The following is a 26775-nucleotide window of genomic DNA, read 5'->3' as shown; positions in this document are numbered from 1 at the left end:
CCAGGTCAGCTGATGCTAAACTTCTGATAGGTGACTCGTTACAACTCTCTGAAATGCTGAAACCTGTAGATGTTAACTTTGACCATGTTAAATCAAAACTGGAATTGTGGGTTTGGTCTAATCAACAGTAATTGGTAATATTTCTCCATCTGTGTACTTGACTCCACTGTGTGCACAATGACGTTGATTGTGTCTTGTCTGTAAATTAATTTCCACTGGTTAACTTAGTTTGGGGATATGTACAGACAAAATAAAATTAGTGACCATATGCATACCGATAGGGAAACAGATAAACATGACTCTTAGGGCTGGTTTCACAGACACAGATTAAGCTTTGTCCAGAAGTAACTTGAGTTTTGTATGGAGTATCTCCACTGAAAATTTAATTTATTACTAGGCTTAATCTGTCTGCAAATCTGGCCCCTACTGTAACCATGAAAGCATTAGAGGGATAGTTTGCTTTGGCAAGGGCAATTGGAAACTTACATTTTTGCAACCTTTTAGATGAATAATGTTGCAAATGTATGTTTAAAAAAATGATGAGCTATATCATGTATTTATGGACCATGGTGATTTACTAATACTGTACTGGTATACACCAGAGCAATGTACAGGTATGTACCATTTGTACCGATTAATCATTTTTAGGGTGAAAAAAACTGCATTTCTTTTCAGGTCACAGATGTAGGCTACCCGGTATTTTATCCTCGCATCAGTACCAAAATTACGGGTTATAAGTCATGCATATACTTGCTACAACAGCCGAGGCGAAAATCTTTAATGTTTCGAAGGGAATTTATACCTTTTATTCGCACGCATACAGTTATCACAAGATTGCAACAACGAGTGTCCAAACCGTAAGGGTTCTGCAGAGAAGAGTCTTACCGTGCCCTCCACTGCCAAATCAACCCTCTTTAAAACATGCGCATGCGTCTATAGGAAAAGGCGTGCAGCGTGTATCGCTGCCTAACTTGCATTCCGATGGATCTCTTAATCATCAAACAGTCAGAAATGATGTGAAATCGTGGGGTAATTTTTTTTTCTTTCTTTCTTGTAAGCTTGTAACTGGCGAAGTACTAGTCAGGACTGTTTCAAAATAAGACCAGCCGAGCCATACTGGACACGTCCTACTACTGAGGAGGTCTGAGGACAAAAAACATTAACACGACCACTCTTTCTTCAAATGGTAACATTGGCATCGCTGAGTCCTGGTATGGGAAGGAACTAGCTAGCTGTTGGTAGCTAGTCATAAATCATTGGTGAGTTATCCAGCCAGCTGTTATATCAGTTTCTATGGACTTTGTGTGCAGTAGTTGGTTGTTTACAAAACACTACAATAATTAATATGGTAGCTAACGGAACGCAGGCAGTTAGCCTTTGCATAACGTTACCGCGTATTTATTTGATATAGCTGGCGGTAGCTAATTGTGTTCTTGGCTTGTAACGTTTGCTAATACTCTCGCTGCATATTTTTGAGGCATCGTGTCAGTCTGATTATCATCGACTTGTTGGCTACCTATTGTCTTTTTCGTGATTTCCCCCACCAAGTAATGGTTGCTATCTAAATATAAGCAGATATCCAGGCACAGCAACCCGCCCCGTCTCTTGTCTCGGGAGCTAACGTTAGGACTTTTGTGCTTGGAATAGTTGCGGTTGCTTGATGTCTAGTTCCACTGCTTGCCAGCATTGGGTTAGCAACAGACCTTAGGTATACTATCCTGTGTTTTAGGAGTAGCCTTGGTTCTTTGTTCAGTATACATGTCTTCTGTTAGAATTAATTGTGGGTAGTCATAGTCGTCTCTGTGCTCACCTTCCTTTTTTGACCCAGAAGTAGCTATGTCAGTTCATCCTGAGATAACGTGTTGCGCTATGCGAACAATCGCAAGTGTAAGTAATTTGATAAGGTAGTTTATTTAATGTGTATAAAATGAGCCAGCGACCAACACTAAGTAAAACAAGAATCATTTTGATCGAATGCGCTCGTTTCTACGAAGTTATCTTGGGTTTCCTGCTCTGCAAGTGAATACTCCTTATTTTACCGTGGTGCCAATGACTTTAATAGTAGCTAACTGCAAGAAAAAGCAACATGCTATTTGATGTAGGCATGCACCCTTACAGAATTTAAGCTAAATTACTATAACCACATCTACTAATCATGCGTGCATTATCAGCAACGTTCCACATATTTTCAAAAAAATATTTTGTCACATTGCACTATAAAAAATGCTAATGCGCCCACATCCAAGTCAATGGTGTAGGTATAGTAGGGGAGTAATGCAAACGAGTGTGCACACTATCCATGCAGTTTTCAGATAACCAGGAAGAACCAGCACGTCAAAACATTGATCACACTGTGGTGTATTTAATTTAAAAAATCTTTTTTTAGTATTTTAGGCGCCAGTAAAGTGGTGCGCAGACTCGCAGTGCTGTGATATTACACTGTTCACTCATTCCCTCAAATGTAAAACCCCAGTCCACATGCTCAACCACTAGCGCAGTTCTCCATTGTTTGTATTGACCTAATTTACGATGGGTAAACAGACATGTCAGTTGACATGCTGCTCGCTAAGTACTCAGTGCCTAATGGATCAAAGCTAATCAATGCTAGTGCTTGGTAAGTACTGTGATTGGCAATATCCTGGGGGAACTTAAGTTGCGGCCAGAAGAGGTGTTGGTAGTCCAGTAGGGGGCAGTATTCCCTGTGGACCAAGTAGAAGACTAGGTGCCCCAGTAGTGTATTGATGGGGCCATGGTGCTGCAGGAATGGCTAGGTCATTACATTACATTACATTACATTACAGGCATTTGGCAGACGCTCTTATCCAGAGCTACGTACAACAAAGTGTATAACCATAACCAGGAACAAGTATGACGAAAACCCTAGAGAGAAGTACCGGTCCAAGTGCAGGGAACAACCGCATAGTTCAACTTGGACCCTGAAGGTTAAACTGATTAACACTAACACAATGAGAACGGCAACAACGCAGTCTATGGAAAAAATACAAGCAGTAGTTAAGACAGTTAATGCACCTAAGTTACTTACGAAACAGCTGCCTAGTTACAACCCTAAGCTTAAAGTCATTTACAGGGGGGTAGGGAGGGATGGGGAGAGGTGCAGCCTGAAGAGGTGAGTCTTCAGTCGTCTCTTGAAATGGGTCAGTGTCTCAGCTGTTCTGACCTCCACGGGGAGGTCATTCCACCATTGTGGGGCCAGAACAGACAGGAGACGTGTTCTGGAAGTGCAGGTGCGAAGAGGGGGAGGTGCCAGGCGTCCTGAGGTAGCAGAACGGAGGGATCTGGCTGGCATGTAGGGTTTGAATATCTTGTGGAGGTATGCTGGGGCTGATCCCTTGACTGCCTGGTATGCTAGGAGCCTGGTATGCTAGGTCCAGCCCATTGTTAAAGTATCGGATTTTCTGGTGCTGTCCTGGATACTGGGAAGACTCCCTTCGGCAATTGTCACTGAATCTGATGCAATAGTTTCTTTGTTTTTTGGCCAAATGTATTTTTTTTGCAATCAGTGTTTGAGTGACAGACAGGGGCGTTTTCTTGGTTGGATTTGTTTTTAAAACATGGCATGATACTTTCTATCAGTCTTTTTTTTTTTTTCCTGGGTGTTTTTTTTTTGGAATCACAATACCCCCCCACCACCACCCCTTCATTTCTTAAAAAAGAAAGTCACCCAGGAGCCTCGGGCAAAATGGATGCCTGAAACCCGACAAAGAAATAAATCTAACAATGAGAAGTTGTCTCCGTGTGGCTGGAAGCCATGTTTCTCCCCTACAGCACCTGCTCTGAGTGCTGTGTGAAGGGCCTAGGGGGGATGTGGAGCAGCGTTTGGCTCTACATGAAGTGCACCTCCATTTTACTGCTTTCTGTCCCCTTACACCAACCCTGTTCCTGGATATCTACCGCCCAGGTGGCTTTTCATTTCAACAGTGATTTGGCGCACCCGATTCTGCTAATTAGCAGCTCAAGATCTCGAGGGGTGCATCCCAATACTTTTAACTCCTCGCCTCCTTTTCCTTTCCACTCTCCAACCCGTTAGGATGTGGAGGCAAGGAGGAGAGGAGACACGTGGAAGAAAGGAGAGAACGGGAGGAGGCGTGAAGAAAATCGGACAGCTTATCTGCTTGTCCGTAATCAAAGTTGCATTGGCTGTTGGTGAAATAGCCCTATCATAAAAGCGTTGTTTTTTTGCTGACCCCACAAATGGTCCCATAGCCAACCACAGATCTCACACATGGCCAGTCCCATTTAAAGCTACAAAATTGCTTGTAAGTTTCAAGTAGAGGTAGATCGTGTACAGTATACAAGCAAGCACTTGGCATTAATGTTTGCGTTGAGACAATAATTGGCATTAATGTTTGCGCTGAGACAATAATTGATATCAGCCCATTGGATCAAAGTAAACATCTCAGTGTGTGCGCAAACATAACGATTTACTCTAAGTACCAAATCCCGATCTCTCTCTCACACACACACACACACTCACACACACTACCTACAGGACTGTGAAGGAGAGCCTGGGGTGTCGTGGGGTTAATGACTCTGCAGGGTGACTTTAGCAGCTCTCCTGCGTGGAAAGGTTTAAGATCCTCTCCCCTGTCCCCCCTGCTGTTAATCGGCGGTGAAGTTCTTCCTGTTCTAAGCCCGTGGGCTGCATGTTGGTGCTCTGCATTGGCCCGAAGAGCTTCCTCTGCAACGTGGCTAAAACATTGTCCCTGCACGAGCCTCCGTGTTGTTCGGTATACAGATCAGATAATCAGACGGTAATTACGTGCGTGCCAGTTTCCTGTAACGCTAGGCGGCTATCGCGCGGTCCGTGTCGGGTTCTCTCTCTCCACGTCGGGGGAAATTCGCGAGGGCGCTTATTCATGTCAAGATGCCGCATCTCCAAATCTCTCAAGATGGCAGTTATTCTACCCCCCCCCCCCCCCCTCCCCCCCCCAGAATGTTTTCTCATTCTAAGCGAAAGTCAGGCCTCGTGGTATGCCGCCGAAAATCGAAACGGATGCGCTACACGCAAGATGCCAGTGGCATATTGGCGCGGTCGGATGCTGCAGCCTGCCTCAGCCGGCGTTCTGAAATTTATATTGGCGCTCAAATTTTTGTTTGCTCTGTAGAACACGAACGACAAATTGGGGCGACATAGCTCAGGAGGGGCGACACGGCTCAGGAGGTAAGACCGATTGTCTAGCAGTCGGAGGGTTGCCGGTTCAAACCCTGCCCTGGGCATGTCGAAGTGTCCTTGAGCAAGACACCTAACCCCTAACCCCCAACTGCTCTGGCGAATGAGAGGCATCAATTGTAAAGCGCTTTGGATAAAAGCGCTATATAAATGCAGTCCATTTACCATTTACAAATTGTTCTCTGTATCAGAACGTGTAGTGTACTTGTGCATTAGTGTAATTTGTAACATTAGGCTATTTCTGAAAACTGAATAGCCTACAGTTTCCACGTGGTCCTATTTAAACATAATTGTGTGCTGCATGTACTCTTAAGATGCAATATGTTTGGAAAAGATCTTGACAGCTGAATTGTTCTAATCAAATGATTAGTGTTTGACTGCCTTTCATAATCACTAAATGTTCAATCATTATGATCGTTTTAAAGTTTCTGAGCACTATCTTACACAGCGACATGGGACGTTTAGCCTACTGTTCGCAGTCTAATCAAGATTAACTTCCGTTGAAAAGCCCGTGGGTTTTTGTTTTGCTGTTATTGCTTTTATGTTGATCCAGTGATAAGCTTGATGGCTTGCATATCTTCAGTGCTTAACGTTACACGCTGCCACGTGTCACTTCATATATCAGGTGTAAGTTATTCAACATCTGTATTTATTTTTCTCAAAACAGCAGCTTGGCCAAATATTTGCACATGTCATATGCATCATACAACGCCCATAAGAAGGCATCCCAGAATGCTTAAGTCAAGGTTGATTTTGACAATGTTCCAGAAGAGTAATGGCATGTTTTATATGTGCAGTCAAAAGTGCTGCACATATAAAATCTGTTTTAGACAGACATGAGTAATGTGTTTATTCACCGGTCAACATTCTTCATAGGCTACATGTTACATTATTTGTAATATCAGTTGTCTTTTAGGTCATAAAGCCAAAGGAAGAAAAAAAAAAAAAAAATCCAAAAGGGGTTCAATGTTAATTCCTTTTGACAGACAAATATCAAGCTCTTTCCTTTAGCATCTGACCATATCCACATAGTTGATGCCCTTGTTCACAAAGCGTGCATACGTGCTGCATGTGAGGCACAAGCTCTTTGTTTACATACCTGGACTGTTTGCCAGTGATGATCTCAGGTTCTTTGAACTAGCATGACCCGGAGCAGCTCACTTTGCATAGAGCCCGGCTAGTCAAATAGCAGTCGTCACCCGCCGGCAGGGAGGGCATTAGTTTTGCTCAGCAGTTTTTTTTTTTTGCATTACTAGACCGAGCGGTTGATAAAGCACACAGGACTGGTCCTTTTTAAAGGTAAGCAAATAAGATACCTTTTGATGCCGTTGTTTGAGCAGAGCTGCTTGTTCAAAAGGAATACGCGCACAACTGGGCAAAAAACTGTGAGTTTTGTTAAGTTTCTTCTCCCCAAAGGGGGGCTCCTTCTTTTCAATGGGGAGTGGACAGCTGTCCTTATGTCACCCCCCTCCCAAATTGGTACTTAAATATGCAGCGTTTTAAAATATGAAAACAATGGTATTTTTCTTTGATTATTCAAATAGGTCACTTAGATAATTTTTTTTTAGATAAAAGTTTTGGCTACTTCTCGTCATAGTGTAGGCCTAGTGTTTGAGCTCGGAGGGTACATTGTATTTATTTGCCGTATTATAAACAACCAAGTGGAGTTATGTCATTGAACTTTGTCATTTTTGTTATCATTTTTAGTAGATGAGAGACTGGCTATAGCTCATATATGGGTATGTGTCCAATATTAGTTGCATTGATTGACTAAGAATGGATTTTGGCAAAATTATAATTTGTAGTGTTGAATGAGGAAAAAGTAATTAAATATCAAGGAACAGATTTGGTTTTTCAATAAGTAGCCTAACTAACTAGCATTTTACATGATAAATTAATGAATCTCTGTGATTATTTAAGTGTTCAGCTTTGGACAAGTAGAACAAATACAATCTGTAGCCTATATTGCTTCTGGCTTTCACTGGGCATTCTTCCCAGAATTAATATTAATGGTTGTGTTTTTGATCTGATAACTTGGCCTCACATGCGTTACACAATGTGGTGATACGGATTTCACAAATAATTGATAAAACAGTGTTTTTTGGTAAATCTTAGTAAATTAATTTGTTATAAAAAAAAAAAAAATAGGCTAGCCTAAATGGAAGAATGAGCTCTGCATGGGTTCCACGGGTTCTATGGATCCATCGTATGGCCGTAATGTCGTAACCATGGTTACAAGCGATTGGGCTGCGAACAGTGTGTCAGAAAGCGTACGTTCGGCGTGAACCCGATGCGCTTCTTTTAAACTGAGGACTGCGGGGCTGCTACCGGTGCAGTTTCCAAAAAGGGAAACGGATCTCCGATAAGACGACACCACCAAGACTGCCAGTTTTAAAGACGCGTTTGCATTTTCTTCTGTCCTCTTGCGCACAGTTTTTAAATATGTTTTTTTTATTCTAATTGACTAGGCCCTGGCCAGAACCGTCCACTTTAAAATTCAGACGAGTTTAGTCGTGTCTGAATTGTGAATTTGGCATTTGAAACGGGTAGTGCCTGTGTCTTATGCTCACACACATTATTTTTCTGCTTTTTCCATATCGATCACTGTTCACTGACCCTACAGCTGCTTTCATGTGATAGCCACCATAATTTATTGGGACTCACTGTCGATTTGTGAGGTTTATTGGAGACTTTTGTTGAGGTAGATTTCAAATTGAATTCTTTTATATAGTATATGTGTGTGTGTGTGTGTGTATGTGTGTGTGTGTGTGTGTGTGAATTTGGCACCCAATGTGGGGCTGAGCCTCTCGAATTTGGATTGTCCAGCTGTTGGAACAGCAGCCGCGTTCACGCTGTGGACCCCACTGCCGGTTCGGGTTCGAGTGTAGACTCGTGGTGTCGCCAGCTGCTTCTTCTCACACCGCCGACTACAGCTAAGCTCGCACAGGGCGGAGTCGGAGGAGGACCTTTCACACGCAGGCCGCGGGTGTACGATTGACCAGCAGGGGCCGCTAGATAGCGACGAACGCGGATCCCCTAACCGACTGATCCCTCCTGTACCCCGGGCGACGCATTCGGCAGTTGCACAAGGCCCTATGGAGCTAGACGCCACAGGAAGATGAATTGTGAAGCAAGCACGGACTGGGCTGCAGTTCAGAAAGTGACAGTTGTGACATCAGTTGTGACTTCACATAAACCCATTGGAGGAAAAAAAATAACTTTGCATTATCGGTTTGTCGAGATTAAAAAACTCGGAAACAGGATCTTCTTGTTTATCGAGGCACTGATGACACTGTCCTGTCAGACCTACCCTGTTGTTTTTCGAGATGTTACGTGGTTCGTGGAGAAGTGCCGTGACCGATGAGCAGCTGATCGATGAGTGCCGTTATCTCGACTGTCGTCCGCCCTCATTTTGTATCACGCAAGGGGGGGGGGGGGGGGGGGGGGGGGGGGGGCGGGGAGCCATCTTCTGCGAGATCACGTTTCACCTGATTGGCTCGCGTTAAGGCGACACACCGGAGATCGTCCCGAGTCAGCCTCATGATGGGCCGGTCTGTTTTATGCCGTGGGTCACTTAAAATCATAAAGCTAAGGTCCTCCGGCAAGGGGGACCCCAGAGGGGCCAAGGATGGGGCCCCATCGAGGCGGCCCGACCCCTCCGGCGGGCCTGGAGCGGCGCCAGGCCCCGCCACGCCGCGGTCGATAACGGCGGCACTGTTCTCCACGGCGACCGGGGCACGTGCCTCGGGGAGGCGCCGGCTGTGGGGAGAAGGCCGTACCTGACGTTTAGGGTTTGGGGGGGCGGGGGGGGGGGGGGGGGGAGAGTTCCTCTTGGAAGCGGGAGCATGTGGAGGTAGTTAACGGGGCCCTGAATGAGGCATTCACGAGCCTGCCGCCGCGGAAGGAGCGCCAGGGGAGACGGCGGAGCGGCGGTGGGCTGCTGGTCTCAGGGCGGGCCTACCGGCTCACTTCCTGGTGGGGATCGCGTTACAGTGGAGGGAAAAGGCCACGTTTACTCACTGACTGACTGACTTACATAATGACTGACTGACTGACTTTTACTTACTGACTATCTTTCTTTCTTGCATACATACATACCTACATACTGATTCACTGACTGACTTTATTACTTGCATACTGACTGACTGACTGTCTGTCTTGCATGCATACTGACTGACTGACTTATTTACTGACTGACTGACTATCATACTTGCATACTGACTGACTGACTGTCTGTCTTGCATGCATACTGACTGACTGCCTTTTTTACTTACTGACTATCTTACTTACATACTGACTGACTGACTGTCTTGCATGCATGCTGACCGACTGACTTACTGTTGCTTGCTTTCTTACTGACTAACTGACTGACTGACTGGTAGTTTGCTCCTAGTTAAGAGCCTTTAATGAGGCCTGCTCATTTCCAGGCTCTGTAATTGTTACAGGCTCGCCTCGCCATTTTGAGAGCGATCCAGGTGTCCTGCCAGGCGAACAGAAGCCGCGTAAAATGGCGTGAATTGGAGTTCTTTTTTTTTTCTTTCTCCTGGCCGACGTTAAAAAAGAGAGGGTTGTTGTGCGCTGAGCCCTGTGGCCGCCGGCTCCGTTTCTGTTTCACACAGGCGTGCGGTTTTCCGCCATCGCCGCTGCGCTTGCGTTTCCATTTTAGGTCTTGTTTTCGCTTGTGCTAATTAGCTAGGACGCTAATTAGCATTCTCCTCTGAGCGTGGCGCTCGGAATGGCTGGCGTTCTGGGCCGCGCGAGCGCGCACGCACACGGGCGCACGCGGAGACACACTCGTGCGCGTACGCCCGCCGTTCTCTCGCTCGCGAGCAGGGGTCAAGCAGAGTGCGCGAGCAGCTGGAACAGAAGACCCCCTTATGCGCCCGCCATCTTAAAATTGCTGCCACAAGCCTGGATCGAGCTCCAGCCCTTACGGTCCACGGGACCCGCTCGCGAAGTCAAAACCCGCATTGTTCAGCCCGGAGCTCTCCACACGAAATTGGGTAATGGGACCGAGCGTGGCACCAGTACAGCAGAGTAATGAGGAACGACTCAAACGCGCATCAGAGTCCTTCAAAAAATGCAGACAGGCGAGTGGCAGGTCCCACGAATGCGTCTGGAGTTCTTGAAAGTTGAGATTTTCGGTTTAGCGCCCTGATTAACCGAAAATATCCATCCAGGTGGGATTTCAAAATTCCTAAAAAAAAAAATGTCTGGCTAGGTTTTTTCCTAATTCTATAGACCGTATATGAGCCAACGAATAGCCCTCTTGACACGAGAATAGCACTCCTGTCCTCTTTTTGAAATCCAATATTTGCTGGCCCTACTAAACATAGCTTACAGGCTAATGTTCAGCATAAAGGCAAATCCTAAAAATAGGCTTTGGGTGGCATTTGCTGTCAGAATATTTTTACATAATTCCAAATGACCTGTGACCACGGCGCCTGTCCTATGCGTCAGATTTGCGTGACCTTCACCTTCAAAAGCCGAAATACGACTCCTCCTCGGTCCCTGTTTTGCATTACATTTACTTGGCAGATGCTTTTATCCGAAGCCACGTAGTACGGTAAGTTCACACCGAAGGTCGTTGGAACAACTACAAAACACACAGGTCCGATAAGGTGCAATACGCATTTTGTAACAGTTATTCATTTATGAGCCTTTCTGAGACCAAACGGGGGGGCGGGGTCCTGCAGACAATGGTGCAGTGTGTTCACTGTAGGAGACTATATTATGGTGCTACCTCAGTCTAAAATTTTTTTGCCTAAAGACTACCTAGAGAAGCTGAAACACAGGCTCTAGGCTGTTTATTTTTTTGTATTCTTGTGTGGTATAACTGAATATTTATGTTCTCTCTTTATATTGTTTGCGTATTTTGATTGTGTGCGCCATTTTCCCCTACTGGGGTACCTGCGTACCCTAAACGTGGGAGCCGCTGAAGGAGCTCTGCGGTATTTTGTGCACGTGTACTGCTCGCGTATTCTCTAACCGCGATCCACGGATGAGGAGACAGATGGCCTACGAGCGCGGGGCCTGGATTTCCGCTCATTTCCTTCTGCAGATCCGCGCCTCGTGACTCGTTCGGGGAAGGTAGCCGTCGTCCGAATCGACGCCGTAAAAACTTTTTACTGTGTTTAATCTGCAGGGTGGAAGCCGCTGTAAAAAAAGAAAGAAAAAAGAAAACAAGAAAAAAGAAGAGACGCAGTCCTGAGGTGGAAATGACCAAACGAAAAGGTACGAAAAGGGCGTGGACTTGCTCCTCGCACGCAGAAAAACAGCAGGGACGGTTAATTAGGTTCAGTGGCCCATTCCCCTGCGCCCGATGGGTTAGCCAAGGATGTCGAAACCGTGGCGGAAGTTGGCATCGCGTTCCGATACTGGTCTGGTGGGGTGGAGGGGGGTGGCGGTTAGAGGAGGGTGTTAGCTGACAAGATGTTTTTTTTCTCGCTTGTTCGAGACTGATCTGCTTTCAGGGGTTGCGCTGTGTTCCTCCACAGCAGGAAAATGGGGAACGCACGGAGACCCCGCCCCCCCCCCCCCCCAAGGCCTCGTTTCCTTCCTCTTCCTCACACACTGCTTCTCTTCCATTAATCCCCAGCAATACTGGGCGGCAGTGTATTGTATAATGGGTGGGGACCTTACTGGTCTTGTAACCGAAAGGTCACAGGTTCAATTCCCGGGTAGGACACTGCTGTTTGTACTCTTGAGCAAGGTGCTGTATATTGCTGCAACATATGTGTAAGTTGCTCCGGATAGGAGTGTCTGCTAAATGCCTGTAATGTAATGTGATGCAAATAGTTCTGAATGCTGTTGAGTTTCACAGCAAGCCTGGCATGGCGTTAGCGAGCGTGCTACCGTGTGAAGGAGCTCTGCTTGAAAATCAGATGTGCTGCGTTCCTTTTTGGAAGGGTTTACCGCAGTGATTTCCTGGTGATTGGCTGTGGTCTGCGGGCTGCTTGACTCTAGCGAATGCGGATGTTTTTTAGGTGGCCGCACACCAGACCAGGTGCCAGTCATGCATCGCAGATTTTCTCTGGTTGGCTCTTGCTCTCCTGACTCCGGCTCCTGTGACTGGGTGAAGTGAAACGTGTGTCTTGTGTGTGTGTGTGTATGGGGGGGGGGGGGGGGGCGACAAAAGTTTCCAATGGTGAGTTTCATGGACAATCATCTTCCTAGCCACCGCCCCCCCCCCCCCCCAAATTACAGTCCCCCAATAGTTTGTTACACGTCATAACTCATAACTCTGCTCTGTGGACCCCACACGGAAATGGAACGTGTTTTCAGCTCCTTTTCTGAGCTCAGTGAACCGTGATGCGAGGCTCAATTAAATATACTGCCCTGGAATTGTTTGGGCCTTATCTGATGGAGGTTTCGAAGCACGGGCCTGAATTAACCCCGTTTTAAGGTGTACAGTATGCACATTCGGCTGCAAAGCCAACTTTGCTCTTGGTGGCGCAGATTTCTGCCTTCAGTGAGTCAACTATGTACAGAGAGATGCATACTGTTTTTGTTATTGCTCGTGTCAATAAAGAGTTTCGAATGAATTTTCTTTCCTTGTTTGATCATGTGGCGAGAGAGTTCTATCTCTCCATTTTCCTGCGAAACACAATGTCCACAGTCTCGTTTGTCTGGTTTATAACCATTCAAATATTGACCTGTGTTTATCCAGGAAGTTTGCTCAAGATCTGGAATCTTTTTTTTTTTTTTCAAGGCACCAGGCCTAAGTAGCAGGCAACACAGTGTCAACATAAAGCATTGCAGTACATATGACATATTAAACAATGCAGTGACGACATAAGTAAATACCACGGGGGGTAAAAGGCTGTAGTTAACTTTTGGTGTGTCACTTTTTTTCAGTAAATGCTGAACAGAGCCCAAAAGCAAACGTCCTGTGAGGGTGTGGTAATTGCAGACTGTAATCCGCACGAACCCCCCTGGCTATCTGTGACATCATTGGCACTATAATCCCGCCTAATCCCCGATCTAAACTTGGCTTTTTTTTTCGAATGCATTATTTAAAGCCGGCAGATCTCGCTCTGCCGTACGCAACGGCATGAGATTGAAATGCCCCCCCCCTCCGACCCCCCCCCCCCCCCGGTCGTCATCTCCGGCCCTGCGCCCCTAAGCCGATTTAATCGCCCGCCCGTCCCGTCCCGTCCCGTCCAGAAGCGGGATTGCCCCCGGCCCGCTTCCCGCGCGAGAGTCCGCGAAGAGGACGGGAGACCGTCGCCTTTTCCAGAAGCCTTCTTTTTTTTTTTTTTTTCCTTCGCTGTTTTTCAAGTTTTGTTTCCTTTTTTTCTCATACTTCTGTTTCCTTTAGCTTTTTTTTTTGGTGTGTGTGTGCGCGCGTGTGTGTGCGCGCGTGTGAAGAAAACAGGCCAGAATAGTCCCATTGTCACGGGTCACAGTTGCTTGGCGCCCGTCCCAGCTTTTGGTTCGCTGTGCCGACGGCTACCTGGATACGAGAACGGCAGGAAGGACAAAGACGGGGACGGCCAGGTGTTGACGGAGCGTTCTGTGGTAACATTTCTCCACCCACCCCCCACCCCCCACCCCCCCTTTCTTCTCCAGGGTAACGCCATGTGCTGTTCGGAGATGAGAGCGCGTAGGAGCATGTGAAGATGTCCCTCAAGACAGCAAAAAGTAAGACCTCAAGACCAACTTGAGTTTTTAACGGCGGACGTACCTGGGCACTCTAGTTTCCTGTGTTCCGTGCGATGCAAGTGCGTACATTGGAGACAAGAAATGTGAGGACACTAGCAGTTCCTGTTGGTTTTTATTAGTTATCAAGGAATAATGTAATTGTGATGCCCCAATTACACTTATTATTCAAGAGCACATTATTGAGAAAAAGGTCACCAAAATCATGAGACCTTAACTCTTATGAACATCTGTGGGAGCTGTTGAAGAGGGAAAAGGTCAAGTCACATCCACAGAGCATCTATGGGAAGCGTTGATAACTGACTATTTTTGACCTTCAATAAACTCTTTTGGACTCATTAAAAAAAGAATGTTCTCTCGAATAAGTATAAGAAGTATCATTATTGTGTTAGCCCTTGGTAAATATTGAAATCAATCAGGTCTTGGTAGTGTCCTTAGACTTTTGGTTCCCACTGTATATAGACCCATCTCTTCCTCATTTTCGGTCATCAGAAAGAACAACGGTTCTTTTTTAAAAATTAGCCTACAGTTTTAAGACGTTGATTAAACAGAGGGTCATGCTTAAATAAACATGCTTTATCTATACGAGAGCTCCAGTGCTTGCTCTGGGCTGTTCTTTCTGAAGAACCCGGACATAGGGTCTATTTGTAGTTTAATTAATTTTCTATTAGTATTTCCTCTATCATTTTACAACCTTAAATGTGTTTTTAAATGTATCTGGCAGGATAATCTAACTTGGCATCTCCTTTGATAAGTTCTCAGTGGTCAATATAGCAATGACAAGCTTTTGTTGAGTTAGCTAACAGCCCAGGTAGCTAACAGTGTAATGGCTCCCAGTGTTAAAAGGAGGTGGTTGTCACTGGATACTCTCTCTGTTGCTAGCGAGCTAGCTTGCACCTTGGTTTAGTACCAGTCGTGATGCTTTTTTCAGTAGTTAGGCCTAATTGGAAAGTGCTGGAATGCATCAAGCTTGAGCTTGTATTTTTTTCCCCATTTCTGTGTTCTTGTGGTTACATTTCTTTGAAATTTGGCTATTTGTATGTTTGTTGTTTGAAAAGGAGTAACTGAAAGTTCCAGTGAAGGAAGACAAAAGGGTACCAGGATTATTTACTTTTTGTATGTGCTGACGTTAAAAGGTAAGGCAACGCAATGTTTTGGGAAAGTTGAACCATTAGGAGTAAGAGTGTGCACACGGACGGGGGGTATAGGAACCCTGTTCGTAATTACAGCAGGAAGCCTAAGTAAGTGTTGAAAGATCTTGGCACCGACTGCGCCTACGTTGTTCGTCGGGTACTGCTCGGCCGGCAGGCTGAGCTCGCAGAGAACGGAACAGCTGGTCTGAACTGGGCCGGTGGTACCAGCGTAGCGTAGGGGGACGGTGCACCGGCCACGTCATCCAATCAGTTTGTCTGAGCGGTCCAATCAATGTTCTCGAGATGCTATGTCTTCCGCAAGACTGAATAGCTGTCTCTGTGTATTGTTGTATGTCCAGTTGACTGTTGTACAGTCTGTAACTATTGTGTAGGCGTACTGCTGCTGCCTTGGCCAGGTCTCACTGAGATTAAAAGAGATTTTAATCTCAGTGACACTTCCTGGTTAAACCATGGTGAATAATAATAATAAACAAAGGTTCTGAAGGGTTTTTTTTTTTCTCCGATGCCTCCTGCCCTAGTTAGACGTGCAGGATCAGTCTGTTTGCGGTTGTGCAGGCCCTCTGGTCTGTCATTCAGCTGAAGCGGTTCCTGTGGACGTGCTTGGCCACCACGCCCAAACGACTCTAGGTGTTATAAAAATAGATTATAAAGATGCGTCAAACGATTTCTCAAGAAAACCTTTTCCTGTGCCAGCGTAGTTAATATTGAATGAATTTATGTTTTGAGCAATATTATTCTTTTTCTTTTTTTGGGGGGTGGGAGGGGGTGGCATGTGACATTTGACACATAGTTGGTTCCTTGAAGGCATCAGTGTAGATACTCTCTGTTTTGGTGAGTAATGTAATCTTCATGGTAAATAATCAAAGCAACACAACCACTTATACATTTACATACTAATCAGTCGGCTTGTTGATGCATCTTGTTTTTCCTAAACCAGGTGTGTCCAGTCTCATGCAAAAAGAGCCAGTGTGGGTGAAAGCTTTTGTTTTGATCTGAGACACCCACTGAACCTAATTAGAGACCAGCCCTGGTCAGGTTAGGACAACGTAATAGAGGTGATTAACATACAGCACTGCGTTGGCTGCTTGACAAGTGGCTTCGGAAAATATCGCCCTCTTCTTGTAGGAGGACAAAAACACAAGTGCAGATAGGCCGGGGGGGAAAAAACAACTCATGGCAACATACTTCTTTTGTTCACTTCCAATTTGCATTGAAGGCCAGCCAAGCAAACCGCGGTATCTGTTATCACAGCAGTGCCGGCTGAACGCAGCGGAGATTACGGATGGATCACTTTGGCTGTGTAGCCTGAGGCGAGGTGCAGGTGCACACTGCACAGTCAGTCTCTGTGCATTTCCATAAATCAAAACCGATATTTAACAAACGCTCGTCGCAGGTATGCCCGGTAAACTAAACTGCCTCAGGAGGAGGCCTAGGGCGACGGTCCGTGCCAAGAAAAAATACTCCCTGGGTGGAACAGATCTTGGGAGGAACCAGACTCACAAGGGGGGGAGTGGGAGGGAGTCCACCCTGGAACAGGGCTAATGAGTCAACCTTCAGGCTAACAGTGTGCGCCGAGAGGTTAAAAAATATGCGTCTGCTTTTCGTTCTGCTCCACAGCATGGTCCATCAGACTGATAACGGTGCTGCTCTTCTTCGTCTCCTTCTACTTCTCCCACGTGTTTCTCCAGAGGTAAGGCCCGTCCCCGTCCTCCTCCTCCTCCTCCTCCTCCTCCTCCTCCTCTAACCCGTTCCGCTTCCCGCGGAAGAGCAAAGGGCTTCTAGAAGCTTCCTAAGAGAGTAGAAACACGAGCCTGACCTTGAAGCGAAACGAATCGCACGATGCTAATGACCTTATAGCAGTTACTAATTGTGTGAATGTATAGCGCTGGCTGATCACAGGGGGAAATATTAATCCTCTCTGCGTGGAGTTTGCAAGTGCTCCGCGTAATAGCGTGGGTTTCCTCCGGGCACCCTGGCTTCCACCCACGCCAGAAGACACGTAACGTCAGGTTAGACACGTATGTCAAGGGCGGAGGTGTAGTGTAATGGGTAAGGAACTGGTCTTGCACCCTAAAGGTCGCAGGTTCAGTTCCTGATTTCTGTTGTACCCTTGAGCACTGCTTCAAGTGTGTATCCAGCTGTGTAAATGCTATGTAAAAAGTTGCGTGAGTCACTCTGGATAAGAGCGTCTGCTAAATGCCAGTACTGTAATGTATGCTCCTGCCATTGCCCTTGACCACGGCGCTGGCCTCAGAACTGGAGTTGGTCCCCGGGCGCTGCACTGTGGCTCCTTAAATAGCTAGGGTGGGTCAAGAGGACAAATTTCCCCACGGGGTCAATAAAGCGCGACTTAAACGTAACATTTTCACGGGCAGCGTCTTTCACGGTGGCGCACACGTTACACCCGCCGCCTCGGCTAAGGCCTCACGCGTTAGCCAACGTCCCCAAATAAGGAGCTGTGAGGTCGCATCTCTGTTTGTATGTACGTTTGGTGCGTCGTTTTTTAGCTTTTTTTTTTAGCCTGTGGCCTGTTTTTTTTTTTTTTTTTTTTTTTTTTTTCCCCTCACTGTAGCGATTGCACATGAAGAAATTTAATCTTGAGATCTCCATTTTTAAACAGTCAGCAGCTCAGAAGACTAGCGGGCAAGGCGATGAAAACGTGACACGCGGTTTGTGAAATGCACATTTTGGCGTGGGCGGGCTCTTTAAAGCTGGCGAGAGGCACCAGAGGCGACGCTGACTCGGTCCATCTGGACCGCTGGGTCTGCCGTGTGCTGTAGCACCGCCCTGGGAGAGCGAGTGGCGCAAATTGAACAGGCCGGGGGACGCATCGGAAAAACGAGGACAGTACGCTGGCTGTGCCTTTCAGAATTGAGATTCCCCTTCCCGTTTCTTTTATTGATGTCTAAATGTCAACGTCCTTTTTTTTTTTCTCTCTCTCTTTAGTGTAGGCAGACCTGTCCTTTATTAACACTGGTACATTGTTTCCACTCTTGAACGTGACATTCTGTTATCACTGATTTCTTTGTCAGTCACGTGAAAATCGATGTAAAATAAACTGGTTCCGTGATGCGGACGTAATCGTGAAATGGTTTTAGAAATGTTTTTTTTTTATTTTTTTTATTTTTAGAAAAACATAAATGCATTCCTGACGTAAAGGGTGGGTAACCTGTGGCTTTCGCTCGGGGGTCAGCAGAGTAGCTCTTTGCGACGAGTCCCGACAGCCAATCGATGTCACGGCTTCGGTGAGCCCCCCGCCGTCCTTTTTTTGGGCTTTAGGGTTTTGAGAGCGTCTGTTTTCTCTGTCAGTTACACAGGCACCGGCAAGCCCCCCGCCCCCAGCAAGACGGCGTGCGACGGCTGGATGATGTCGAAGAAGTGGGAGGCCCTCGGCTTTAAGTGAGTGGTGAAGGCTCCTCGCGATCCCGGTGGCGGCGAATAGGGGTAGCGGTAATGACTGTCTAGTTTTGGATCCTTTATACTGACATATTAACGTTTTAACATCAAAGGAAATCGGCACTTTTTTTTTTTTTTACTAGGCATTTGGAGGGTAATATTTTAAGTATTAACTAACTCTTGAGTTGATATGAATTTCAAAGGCATAACTTGTACTCTCTTTCTTAGTGAAATGTACTCCTGTCAGTGTTGATTAGAGTGTCAGTACTGAACTGTACTGTACAGTACTGAATTATTTTGACGTGCTTATGCCATACGTTGCTGTGGAGGGCCACGTTTCGCCGCAGCTGCAGAAATGAAGACTGAATTGCAGATTTGAAAGCGGAGTGGTTTTTGACAGTTGGAAATAGAATCGAGTTGTTTTCGCGAGCCAGGTTATTTACAGGATGCCGCAAAAAATGAAGAAGCGCTGTTCTGTCATTCACCGCACTGTGACAACACTGGTGTCGGTAATCTATCGCTCTCGTGCATCCGGACCATTCTGCAGCTGATAAATTCTGCTGCCTCAAAAAAAAAAAAAAAAACGCGCAGAAAGTTTGTCATGTCCCGAACCCATGGTCTGTACGACCTGTTTTCACTAGACCTCGTCCAGTTTGTGTCCAGGGTCGAGAAACGTGCTATTTTAACCGCATTAAATGACTGTTCAATGTATAAAGACGACGGTTTTAAGTTCACTTGCTTACTTGTACATTACAGAATGTCTCAAAGTTTCAAACGCCATATTTAGTTGCATGGAAGATGGTGTCTAATTTGTTTTTTTTAATGGTAGAATTGGAGAAGATTATAAGTGAAAGCAAGATGGAGATGCTGTGGCTGGGCTTTTTTTTACGAGAACTGAAAAAAGTAGCAGCTGTGCTGTGGTGAAGGTTGGGGTGGTGAGTGGCTGCACAGCAATGTGCTCTCTTAACATTAGAGCCCCCCCCCCCCAGCCCCCCCCCCCCCCCCCCCCCTTCCCATTAATGCTACACATTTCCTGTTTGGGGAGGGAACAGCCTGACAGGCATCTGGTACTTCTCCGCTCGTCACCCGTAGGTAGAGCCCTCCTGGACGTTAGCCGAGGCGTCGCTACCTAACCGCAGAAGGCGCGCGTCTTTTTTTTTTCCCGTAAGGAGGTTGCGATAAGGGCGAACGTATTCCTCGCGCGCAGAACACTTGAAATGTGCTCAGCGGGTGATTATTCGACGCCCCCTTTTTAGACGTTTTCCCACGCGGGCTATCGTGACCGCAGCAGGCGTGCGCTCACAGATAGGGGCACATCGCCTGGCAACGCCGGGGGGGGGGGGGGGGGGGGGGGGGATAAAACAAGTGGTTGATTCTGTGGCATCTTTGTGCCGGAAGCAAGATGAGCGTTGTCTTCAAAACACATCAAATTAAGCAGGTTATTTCATTGGGTTGTGCCGTTTTCTGTTTTTGCAGCTGCGAGGGCATGTACTACGTATGAAATGATTTCTACAATGTTCCACAAAATCGTTCCACAAAAGTTACGCGTGATTTCAAAAATGGCCCCTTTCACTGGCTCGCATGCAGATTTTATTGCACAATCCCAGAAATTCATGTAGGGATAATCTTCTCTCCCTATTTGAATACTATAGCGGGTATAACGATATTTGGCGGAGTATGTGGCTGCTTCGTTCCCTTCGGCCGTGTGAAGATCTTCCTTTTGTGCGTTCTTCATTCTGTTTCATTGAATTAATTTGCATATAATCTGTTTCTTTCTTTCCCTCTTTCTTTTTTTTTTCCCAAACCCGTCTAACCCAGTGTGAGCAGAAACACGCAGCTGTTCCTGAGGCTGGGGGATTTCTTCTGGAAAGACTGCTCCTCGTCGCTGCCGTTACCGTACGGCATAAAGGGCAGCGGTGAGTCCTCTCTCTCTCTCTCTCGCGCTTTTTTAGTTTTATTTCGGGGGGGCCCCGGGACGTGTCCGCCGCTTTCGGGCCCGGGCGCTGACGGTTTTATTAAATATGCATGCTCTCTTTCAGTCCCGCTCCGCACGTGTGCCCGAAAGCTCGCTCCAGTCGGGGTTCGTTGTTACCCGACGGCAGCGCTGCGTTTTTCGGGTTCCGTTGTTTCCCCCGTTTTGCGCACGGACGTGACGCCGGTCCCGGCGTTTAGTCGGCGCCGGGTTTTTGTAAATCAGAAGTTTCGCCCTCGGCGGTGCGAAGCTTCCAGGAAATCCCCGAACCGCGAAGCGCGCGGGGGCTCAGAATCCTCTGTCCTCTCTTCTTTTGCAGAGGCGTACCTCCTGAAGGTTCTGGCCAGCGCGGCGAGCTACAGAATGCCAGACAGCGTCAAGAGGTATGCGAGACGTTGCATCATCCTCCCCGGTGCTCGGAAACAGCACTTCTTCCCTTTCAAAAGAAAGAAAAGCAAGAATGTCCCAAAAAAAACAACATTTTGCTGCAGACACATCAATCTCCTTAAAGGAGGTGAAGTGAATCCAGGCGTGAAAGGGGGTTATGTGGGCTAGCTTGTGACGCCCTGCCATAGGAAATTACCCAGAGCTCCTTTCTCCAGGGGTCCGTGAGTTCCGTAATGAGTTTCAGTTTGTGTCCGCGTCGGAGTGACCGCCTCATTTCCGCTGTCCCTGTCTCCAGCTCGCTGTGCAGAACCTGCGTGGTCATCGGAAACGGGTTCAGCATCAAGAACAGCTCGCTAGGGGGCGCTATAAACAAGTACGACGTGGTGATCAGGTAAATGGCGTCTCCAAATACCCGGTTCATTTTACGTTCGTGTGATTGTACCAATCCCCATGTTTTTGTGTGTCATAAACTCGTAGATTTAAAAAGTCATTTTAGCCACCTTTTCCTTGGTTCGCTGCTCCCGCCTTGGTCTGCCCCAAGCTGTAGGAGCGCTGTGTCGGTTGCGCTTTCCTTTGGGAATGCTAAATTATGGGCACTGACGTACGGCTTGTTCCCATGTGCCTTTGAAGCAGTTCCGTCACTTTCCTTGCTGCTTTGCGCAGTTGTCATGCCCCATTGAGTTCTCACACTGTCCTCGTATCCCAGCGACACATTTAGCGAGCAGATGCTGTCAGCTAGTTCAGTTTAGACTCCACACTGCTTCTGAAACGGGCGGTTTTTCATCTGCCTCGTGTGGAATTTGGCAAATTAGACTGTCATAGAGAATTAGCGCTAAGTGCAGCATTAGACAAGAAGGAGTTATGTCATAAACTGGTTTTATACTGCAGCCTATCAGCTGTAGGGTACCTTCTGCTCCAAGTTGCAGTTTATCGTTTCTGTCGCATGCTGTTTATGGAAAATAAATGGCAGAGATTCCTTTTATGCCTTTAACATGGCATGAAAACAGGTTTATTTTCCTTTTGATTTGCACTTGTGATACCAGTGAGTGACATTGCCACTGTCGCAAAAAAAATGTCAAAGTCATTGTGTTACTCAAGAACGTTGAGGAAACGTTATTGATAGTGGAGCGCTCTTGTTTTTCTGTTCAACAGATGAAATGCCTAAAATTACAACTGACGTAGATGTAACACAAAATGACACTCTGTTGTGGAAATTAGAACTTGTAATGCTTTTTCTCACGTATACACTGCCCGTTGGTGGACGCCTGTGATTCTGATTGGTCCTTTTTTCTCTTGCGTTTTGTTTACACTGAGACGCTGTGTTGAGATGGTGTTTTTTTCGGCTCGTCTCTGTTCCCGCGCGCAGGCTGAACGACGCTCCCGTACGGGGCTACGAGGACGACGTCGGCAACAAGACCACCATGCGCTTCTTCTACCCGGAGTCGGCCTCCTCCAACCCCGGCGTCCACAACGACCCGGACACCCTCATGGTGCTGGTGCCCTTCAAACAGCAGGACCTGCGCTGGATCAAGGAGATCCTCAATGACGAGAAGAGGGTACTGCCAACTCGCACCCCGTGCAGTGGGCCTCTGGGGGTGGGATGGGGTGGGGTGTGGTTCTGAGGGAGGCTAACCAATCAGAACGCTGCATTAGCCCTGAACTTTTAAGATGCGAAGCACCTCATGGATCTGGCTTGTAATTCACTCACTCACTCACATTTGGCAGGCTGAATATTCTCCACAAGGGGGAGCTATTGGCACAAAATTTGGGGGGGGGGGGGTGCTGTGTAAGAGTGGTGCTTCGCGTCAGTGACACTGTGTGTCCTTGTTTGACAATAAACATGTGCAATAAGATGGGGAGTTTAATTTTTTGGTGGGGAAATTAAAGGTGCTGGAGAGGGTTTGTCAGTACCGGGCCCTGTCACTTCTCCATTCTCCAACCCTGTCTCGTCTCCACCAGGAGAGGAAGGGGTTCTGGAAGCCCCCTCCTCAGTTCTGGCTGGGGAACCCCAAGCAGCTCCGCATCCTGGACCCCTTCTTCCTGCACCAGACCGCCAGCCGGCTGCTCAACATCCCCCTCAAGCCAAAGAGCAACCAGGTGAGAGCTCCGCTGCCCCCCCCCACCCCCCCCCCCCCCCCACCCCCCATGCTGGGAACGCACATGCCCACGAACGCCTTCACACGTGTTCAGACTCAGTCTCGCACTCGCTCGCTCACACGCACACATGCACACATGTACGCTCACACAGCACATACATGTGTGCTCTCTATCTCTCCCTCTTTCTATCTCTGCCCCGTCTGTCTGTCTCCCTCCCTCTTTCTCTCTCTCTCTCTCTCTCTGCATTTATTTCTGCTGGTATTCCCTGATTCATTAGGAATTTTAGTTTTTTTAATTCATTTTTTCCCCTCTATACTCTAAATAATGTGCCTGCTGAGGCACATGCATTTTAGTAAATATTCTGTCCTACTATTAGCTGTTAGCTGGCTAATCAGGAAAAGCATCCCTGATTGGGGTACATGCAGTTTGTACAGTGTGCATATGCAACAGTATTCTCACATTCGACAGACAGGTTTCTGTCTCTGCCCAGGACATAGATTTCCAGACTCTCGAAAGGGCAAAATAAAAGATAATATCAGCTATTGCACAGGAAATTGTTATATGATCTCAATCTTTACCCTTGATGTACAAAAATGTGAGATTGTACGATTAAAGAAATCCAGGTGAAAATGATAACAATCTCATCCCAGAGTTTCAAAACACACTGTTACGAAGATTTAAACCAATGCGAAAGGTAAAACTAAGTGTTTTAAGTTTTTGGAAAAAAACAATCTCGGGAGATGCCATGAAATTGCACAGCAGTCTGAATTGCTCGTTGAGCAACACTCCGCATGTCCAACGCTGCCTGTCCATCATAACTGCACGAACAGTCGAGCTGCGCCAAATGTTTTTCAGATGAGCTGCCGGCGACATTTTGTTCTATTTGGATTTGGATCGGTACTGCGCTTTTTTTCCCCCCTTACCAACATGACGCCAAAATATTTTATTTGGATGGCGTAGACAGTGTCTCTTTAAAAAAAAAAAAAAGAAAGATTTCTTCAACATTGAAACGGCAGAGGCCGCTGACTCGTTTCCAGGTCCCCGTCAAACTAGTCGGTTTGCCAGAGGGTTCGAGCCGAGCCGTTTCGAACCCGTGCAGAACTCTCCGGTTACAGGGAGACGGACGGCCCGGCCTCAGACCAGCGCTCTGTTCCTGCCGAGCACTTGGAAAGGAGAGGAGGGAGAGTTACGTCAGCTTCTCCCCTCCGCTCGCTTTCATGTGGAAACAATTTCGTCCGCTTACCCTCTCGTGCGATTTTTGGAAATCGTCGACAGAGGTGGCGGGCTGCGGTGCGGCGGAGAGACCCTGGTAATGGCCCGAAGAGCAGGTTTCCCCAGGGCGGGCGGGGGGGGTTGAGGTTGAGGGGGTGCCCCTCATTCCGGAATTCTGCGAGTCGGCAAAAGAAAATTTCTGGGGGGTTTTTTTGGCGTTGGCTAAAATGCAGTACAGCCGAGGGCAGTGTCGAAACAGCTGAAGACGTCAGGGGAACGTGCCCCTGCTGCCACCTGCTGGCGGAATGGAGTATCGCGCTCGTGTGGTGAAACCGGCTCTTTGCCCTGTTCCCGCAGAATCCCGTGCACCCCACCACGGGGATCTTGGCCATATACGTCGCCCTCAACTTCTGCGACATGGTGCACGTAGCCGGATTCGGGTACCCCGGGTCGAGGAACCCCAAGCAGCCCATTCACTACTACGGGCAGGACACAATGAAATCCATGAAGGTAACGCAGAAAAGGCCCAAAGGCTTTAAATGCAGGACCCCTGTCATGTAGAGGCCGTTTTGTCAGCTTATGTGAAATTTCTGGGGGTTTTGGCGGGGAGTTTGTGTGTGTTGGTCTTTAATTCCAGGACATTGGACGGTTGGTCTTATTTTGGTCGTGTGTATGTTTCTGATCTTTCTCCCAGGATTCCTACCATGACCTCAGACATGAAGCAGACGCTATAAAGAGGCTGGAGGACTCGGGTGCCATCCTGTTGCTGAATCACCCGTCCTGACTGACGGACTGCTTCCGCTCTCACACACACACATGCGCATACTGGCACACACGCATGCACGCTCGCACATTTTATCTCTCTCACCAGCAGACACACACACAGTCTCTCACACACACACATGCACACACATTCTGCGTGGGACTGCTAGTGTTGTTGCACACACACACACACACACGCACACACACACACACACATGGTCCAGACAGGCCAGTAAAACAAGCCGGTAAGGTCCGGCATTGTGTATGTAGTTTCCCAGGTTCGTGAACACCCTGCTCTTTAGGTACACCAAAGCAGCGGGCCAAATAGAAATAAGAAAATGTGTGCTCAGTGCTGCACAGACCTTGCGGCATAGATTGTATAGCGTTGCGCACACTGTACCGTTTTTTAAAAGTCGGGCCAGACATGCCATGTGAAAAACGAACACCGTCAAGCATCCGAAAAACAATGTTAAAACACGCTTAGCCTTCACAGAGAACCGCTTGTCGTTGGTCCTCTATTTTATTGAAATTTTATTGGCTGTTGGAAATCCCCCCCCCCCCCTTCTTCCGGGTGGCCACGCCTTCATGGGGAACAGAATCGGAGAATGTTCCGGAACTCTTTCTGTACCCAGAATCCTGCGAGGACATCCTGGTCGGGCCCAGTGGCAGTCACCCCTTGTGCCTGACACAGGGCGCGTGTTAAGGTGTCGTGCCGAGGTACGGCCACGGCGTTGGCTGTCGGAGCGAACTCCCAGAGACGGTCGCTGGAAACGGTGATGTGGGTCACGTCACCGCTGGACAATTGGAATTTTGTGGGCGGGGCTACGTCCAGAATCCCCACCAGTGACCCGCCATACTGTGACAGAGACTCTGAGCTTTTTTTTTCGGGGGAGCTTGAGGTCGTTTTTAAATTGCTCTTCTCATTGGAAATAAAAAGGCATGGTGGAAGAACTGAAATGTTTACACTCTTGTGTCTTTTTTATTTTTTTGTACTGTTTATTAAAATTTATGCAACTTTTTTTTTTTTTTTTTTTACAAGTTTTGTGTATTAAAACCCATTCGTTTGCAAATATACGTAACTTTTGATAACAAAGTTCCAGTTCAAGCCAACAAAGGGAAAATAACCTCAGATGAATAGGTAATGGCTGTCATTATATCTGATGTTTGCATTAGCAGGCTAGTGTTTGATTTCCTGTTGTGGTAGTTCATTGTTGTGGTAGTTCATTGAAGTGCAGCATTTATAAATCCATGTAAATGGTGGTAAAAGGTAAATTTGCTTTCATTTTAAGGTGTTAAAATGAAAAAAAAGGTTATTTTTTATTTTATTTTATGTTTTACTTTTGTACAGTAAGGGTCGGACATGGAGCCCAACGGACATTGGCTGTGGAGGAGGTTGTGCTTAGCATGAAACAGCTGTTGTGCTCTGGTATTACTGCTCATATATAAATCAGCACAACACTCTTCTGTACTGTCTCAACTGGAGCGCAAGACTGTACAAAATAACTTCCAGATTTAGGAGAGAAAAGCCCTCTCCCCAGACGGAAGACAGGCTTGAATTTTCTTTTTTTTTTTTTATTTGACATTTCTGTGCTTGGTGTAAAAAAAAAATTTTTTTTTTTAAATTGACTGATGTTAAATGCAAAGTTATGGTTTGACATCCGAGGCCATATATTGAAACCGTCATAGAAAAAAAACCGGATAGGCAAGGAAAAGATCATCCGCTGTAGGACTGTTCGTGCAGAACGGGGGGGGGGGGGGGGGGGGGCACAGACGGACATCCCCGCCGCGTGAAATTCTCACCGATGTTTTTATTAACGGTGAATACAGAGCGCGCGGGGCAGCCAGGCGGGGGCCGAGCGAGAGCGCGTGAGCGAGAGCGCGCATCACGCGTGCTGACAGCACTCGCCTCGTGAGCGACGAGCTCTCAGCTAACGGCAGCGCTA

At 47.1% G+C, this 26775-nt stretch overlaps 1 protein-coding gene across 4 annotated transcripts; it reads left to right on the top strand.

Annotated features, from left to right (window-relative positions):
• Positions 1–922: 922 nt before the first annotated feature.
• Positions 923–24892, top strand: LOC118235090 (CMP-N-acetylneuraminate-beta-galactosamide-alpha-2,3-sialyltransferase 4-like). 4 transcript variants are annotated; one of them, XM_035432084.1, is made up of 13 exons: positions 923–1259; positions 11337–11425; positions 13763–13834; positions 14911–14988; positions 16624–16696; positions 18316–18405; positions 20221–20318; positions 20694–20757; positions 21057–21152; positions 22128–22317; positions 22721–22858; positions 24428–24580; positions 24765–24892. In XM_035432084.1, the coding sequence occupies exons 3-13, from the start codon at positions 13813–13815 to the stop codon at positions 24852–24854; spliced, it is 1092 nt and encodes a 363-aa protein (XP_035287975.1). In that variant the 5' UTR covers positions 923–1259; positions 11337–11425; positions 13763–13812; the 3' UTR covers positions 24855–24892. The 4 variants fall into 4 exon arrangements, with proteins under 4 accessions (XP_035287975.1, XP_035287976.1, XP_035287977.1 ...); XM_035432085.1 differs by lacking the exon at positions 11337–11425; XM_035432086.1 differs by lacking the exon at positions 14911–14988 and having other exon boundaries at positions 924–1259.
• Positions 24893–26775: the final 1883 nt, after the last annotated feature.

The sequence above is a fragment of the Anguilla anguilla genome, chromosome 9 (genome assembly GCF_013347855.1).
Source record: "Anguilla anguilla isolate fAngAng1 chromosome 9, fAngAng1.pri, whole genome shotgun sequence".
NCBI lineage: Eukaryota > Metazoa > Chordata > Actinopteri > Anguilliformes > Anguillidae > Anguilla > Anguilla anguilla.
The sequence above is the reverse complement of the archived record's forward strand: the minus strand, read 5'-3'. Positions and strand labels throughout refer to the sequence as shown.

What these genes read in the sequence shown, in the direction of transcription:
- LOC118235090 (XM_035432085.1), top strand. Translation starts at nt 13,813, where the DNA reads ATGTCCCTCAAGACAGCAAAAA. An exon ending in TCAAGCCAAAGAGCAACCAG is followed by an intron (nt 22,859 to 24,427) that starts GTGAGAGCTCCG and finishes CTGTTCCCGCAG; the next exon opens with AATCCCGTGCACCCCACCAC. An exon ending in ACACAATGAAATCCATGAAG is followed by an intron (nt 24,581 to 24,764) that starts GTAACGCAGAAA and finishes TCTTTCTCCCAG; the next exon opens with GATTCCTACCATGACCTCAG.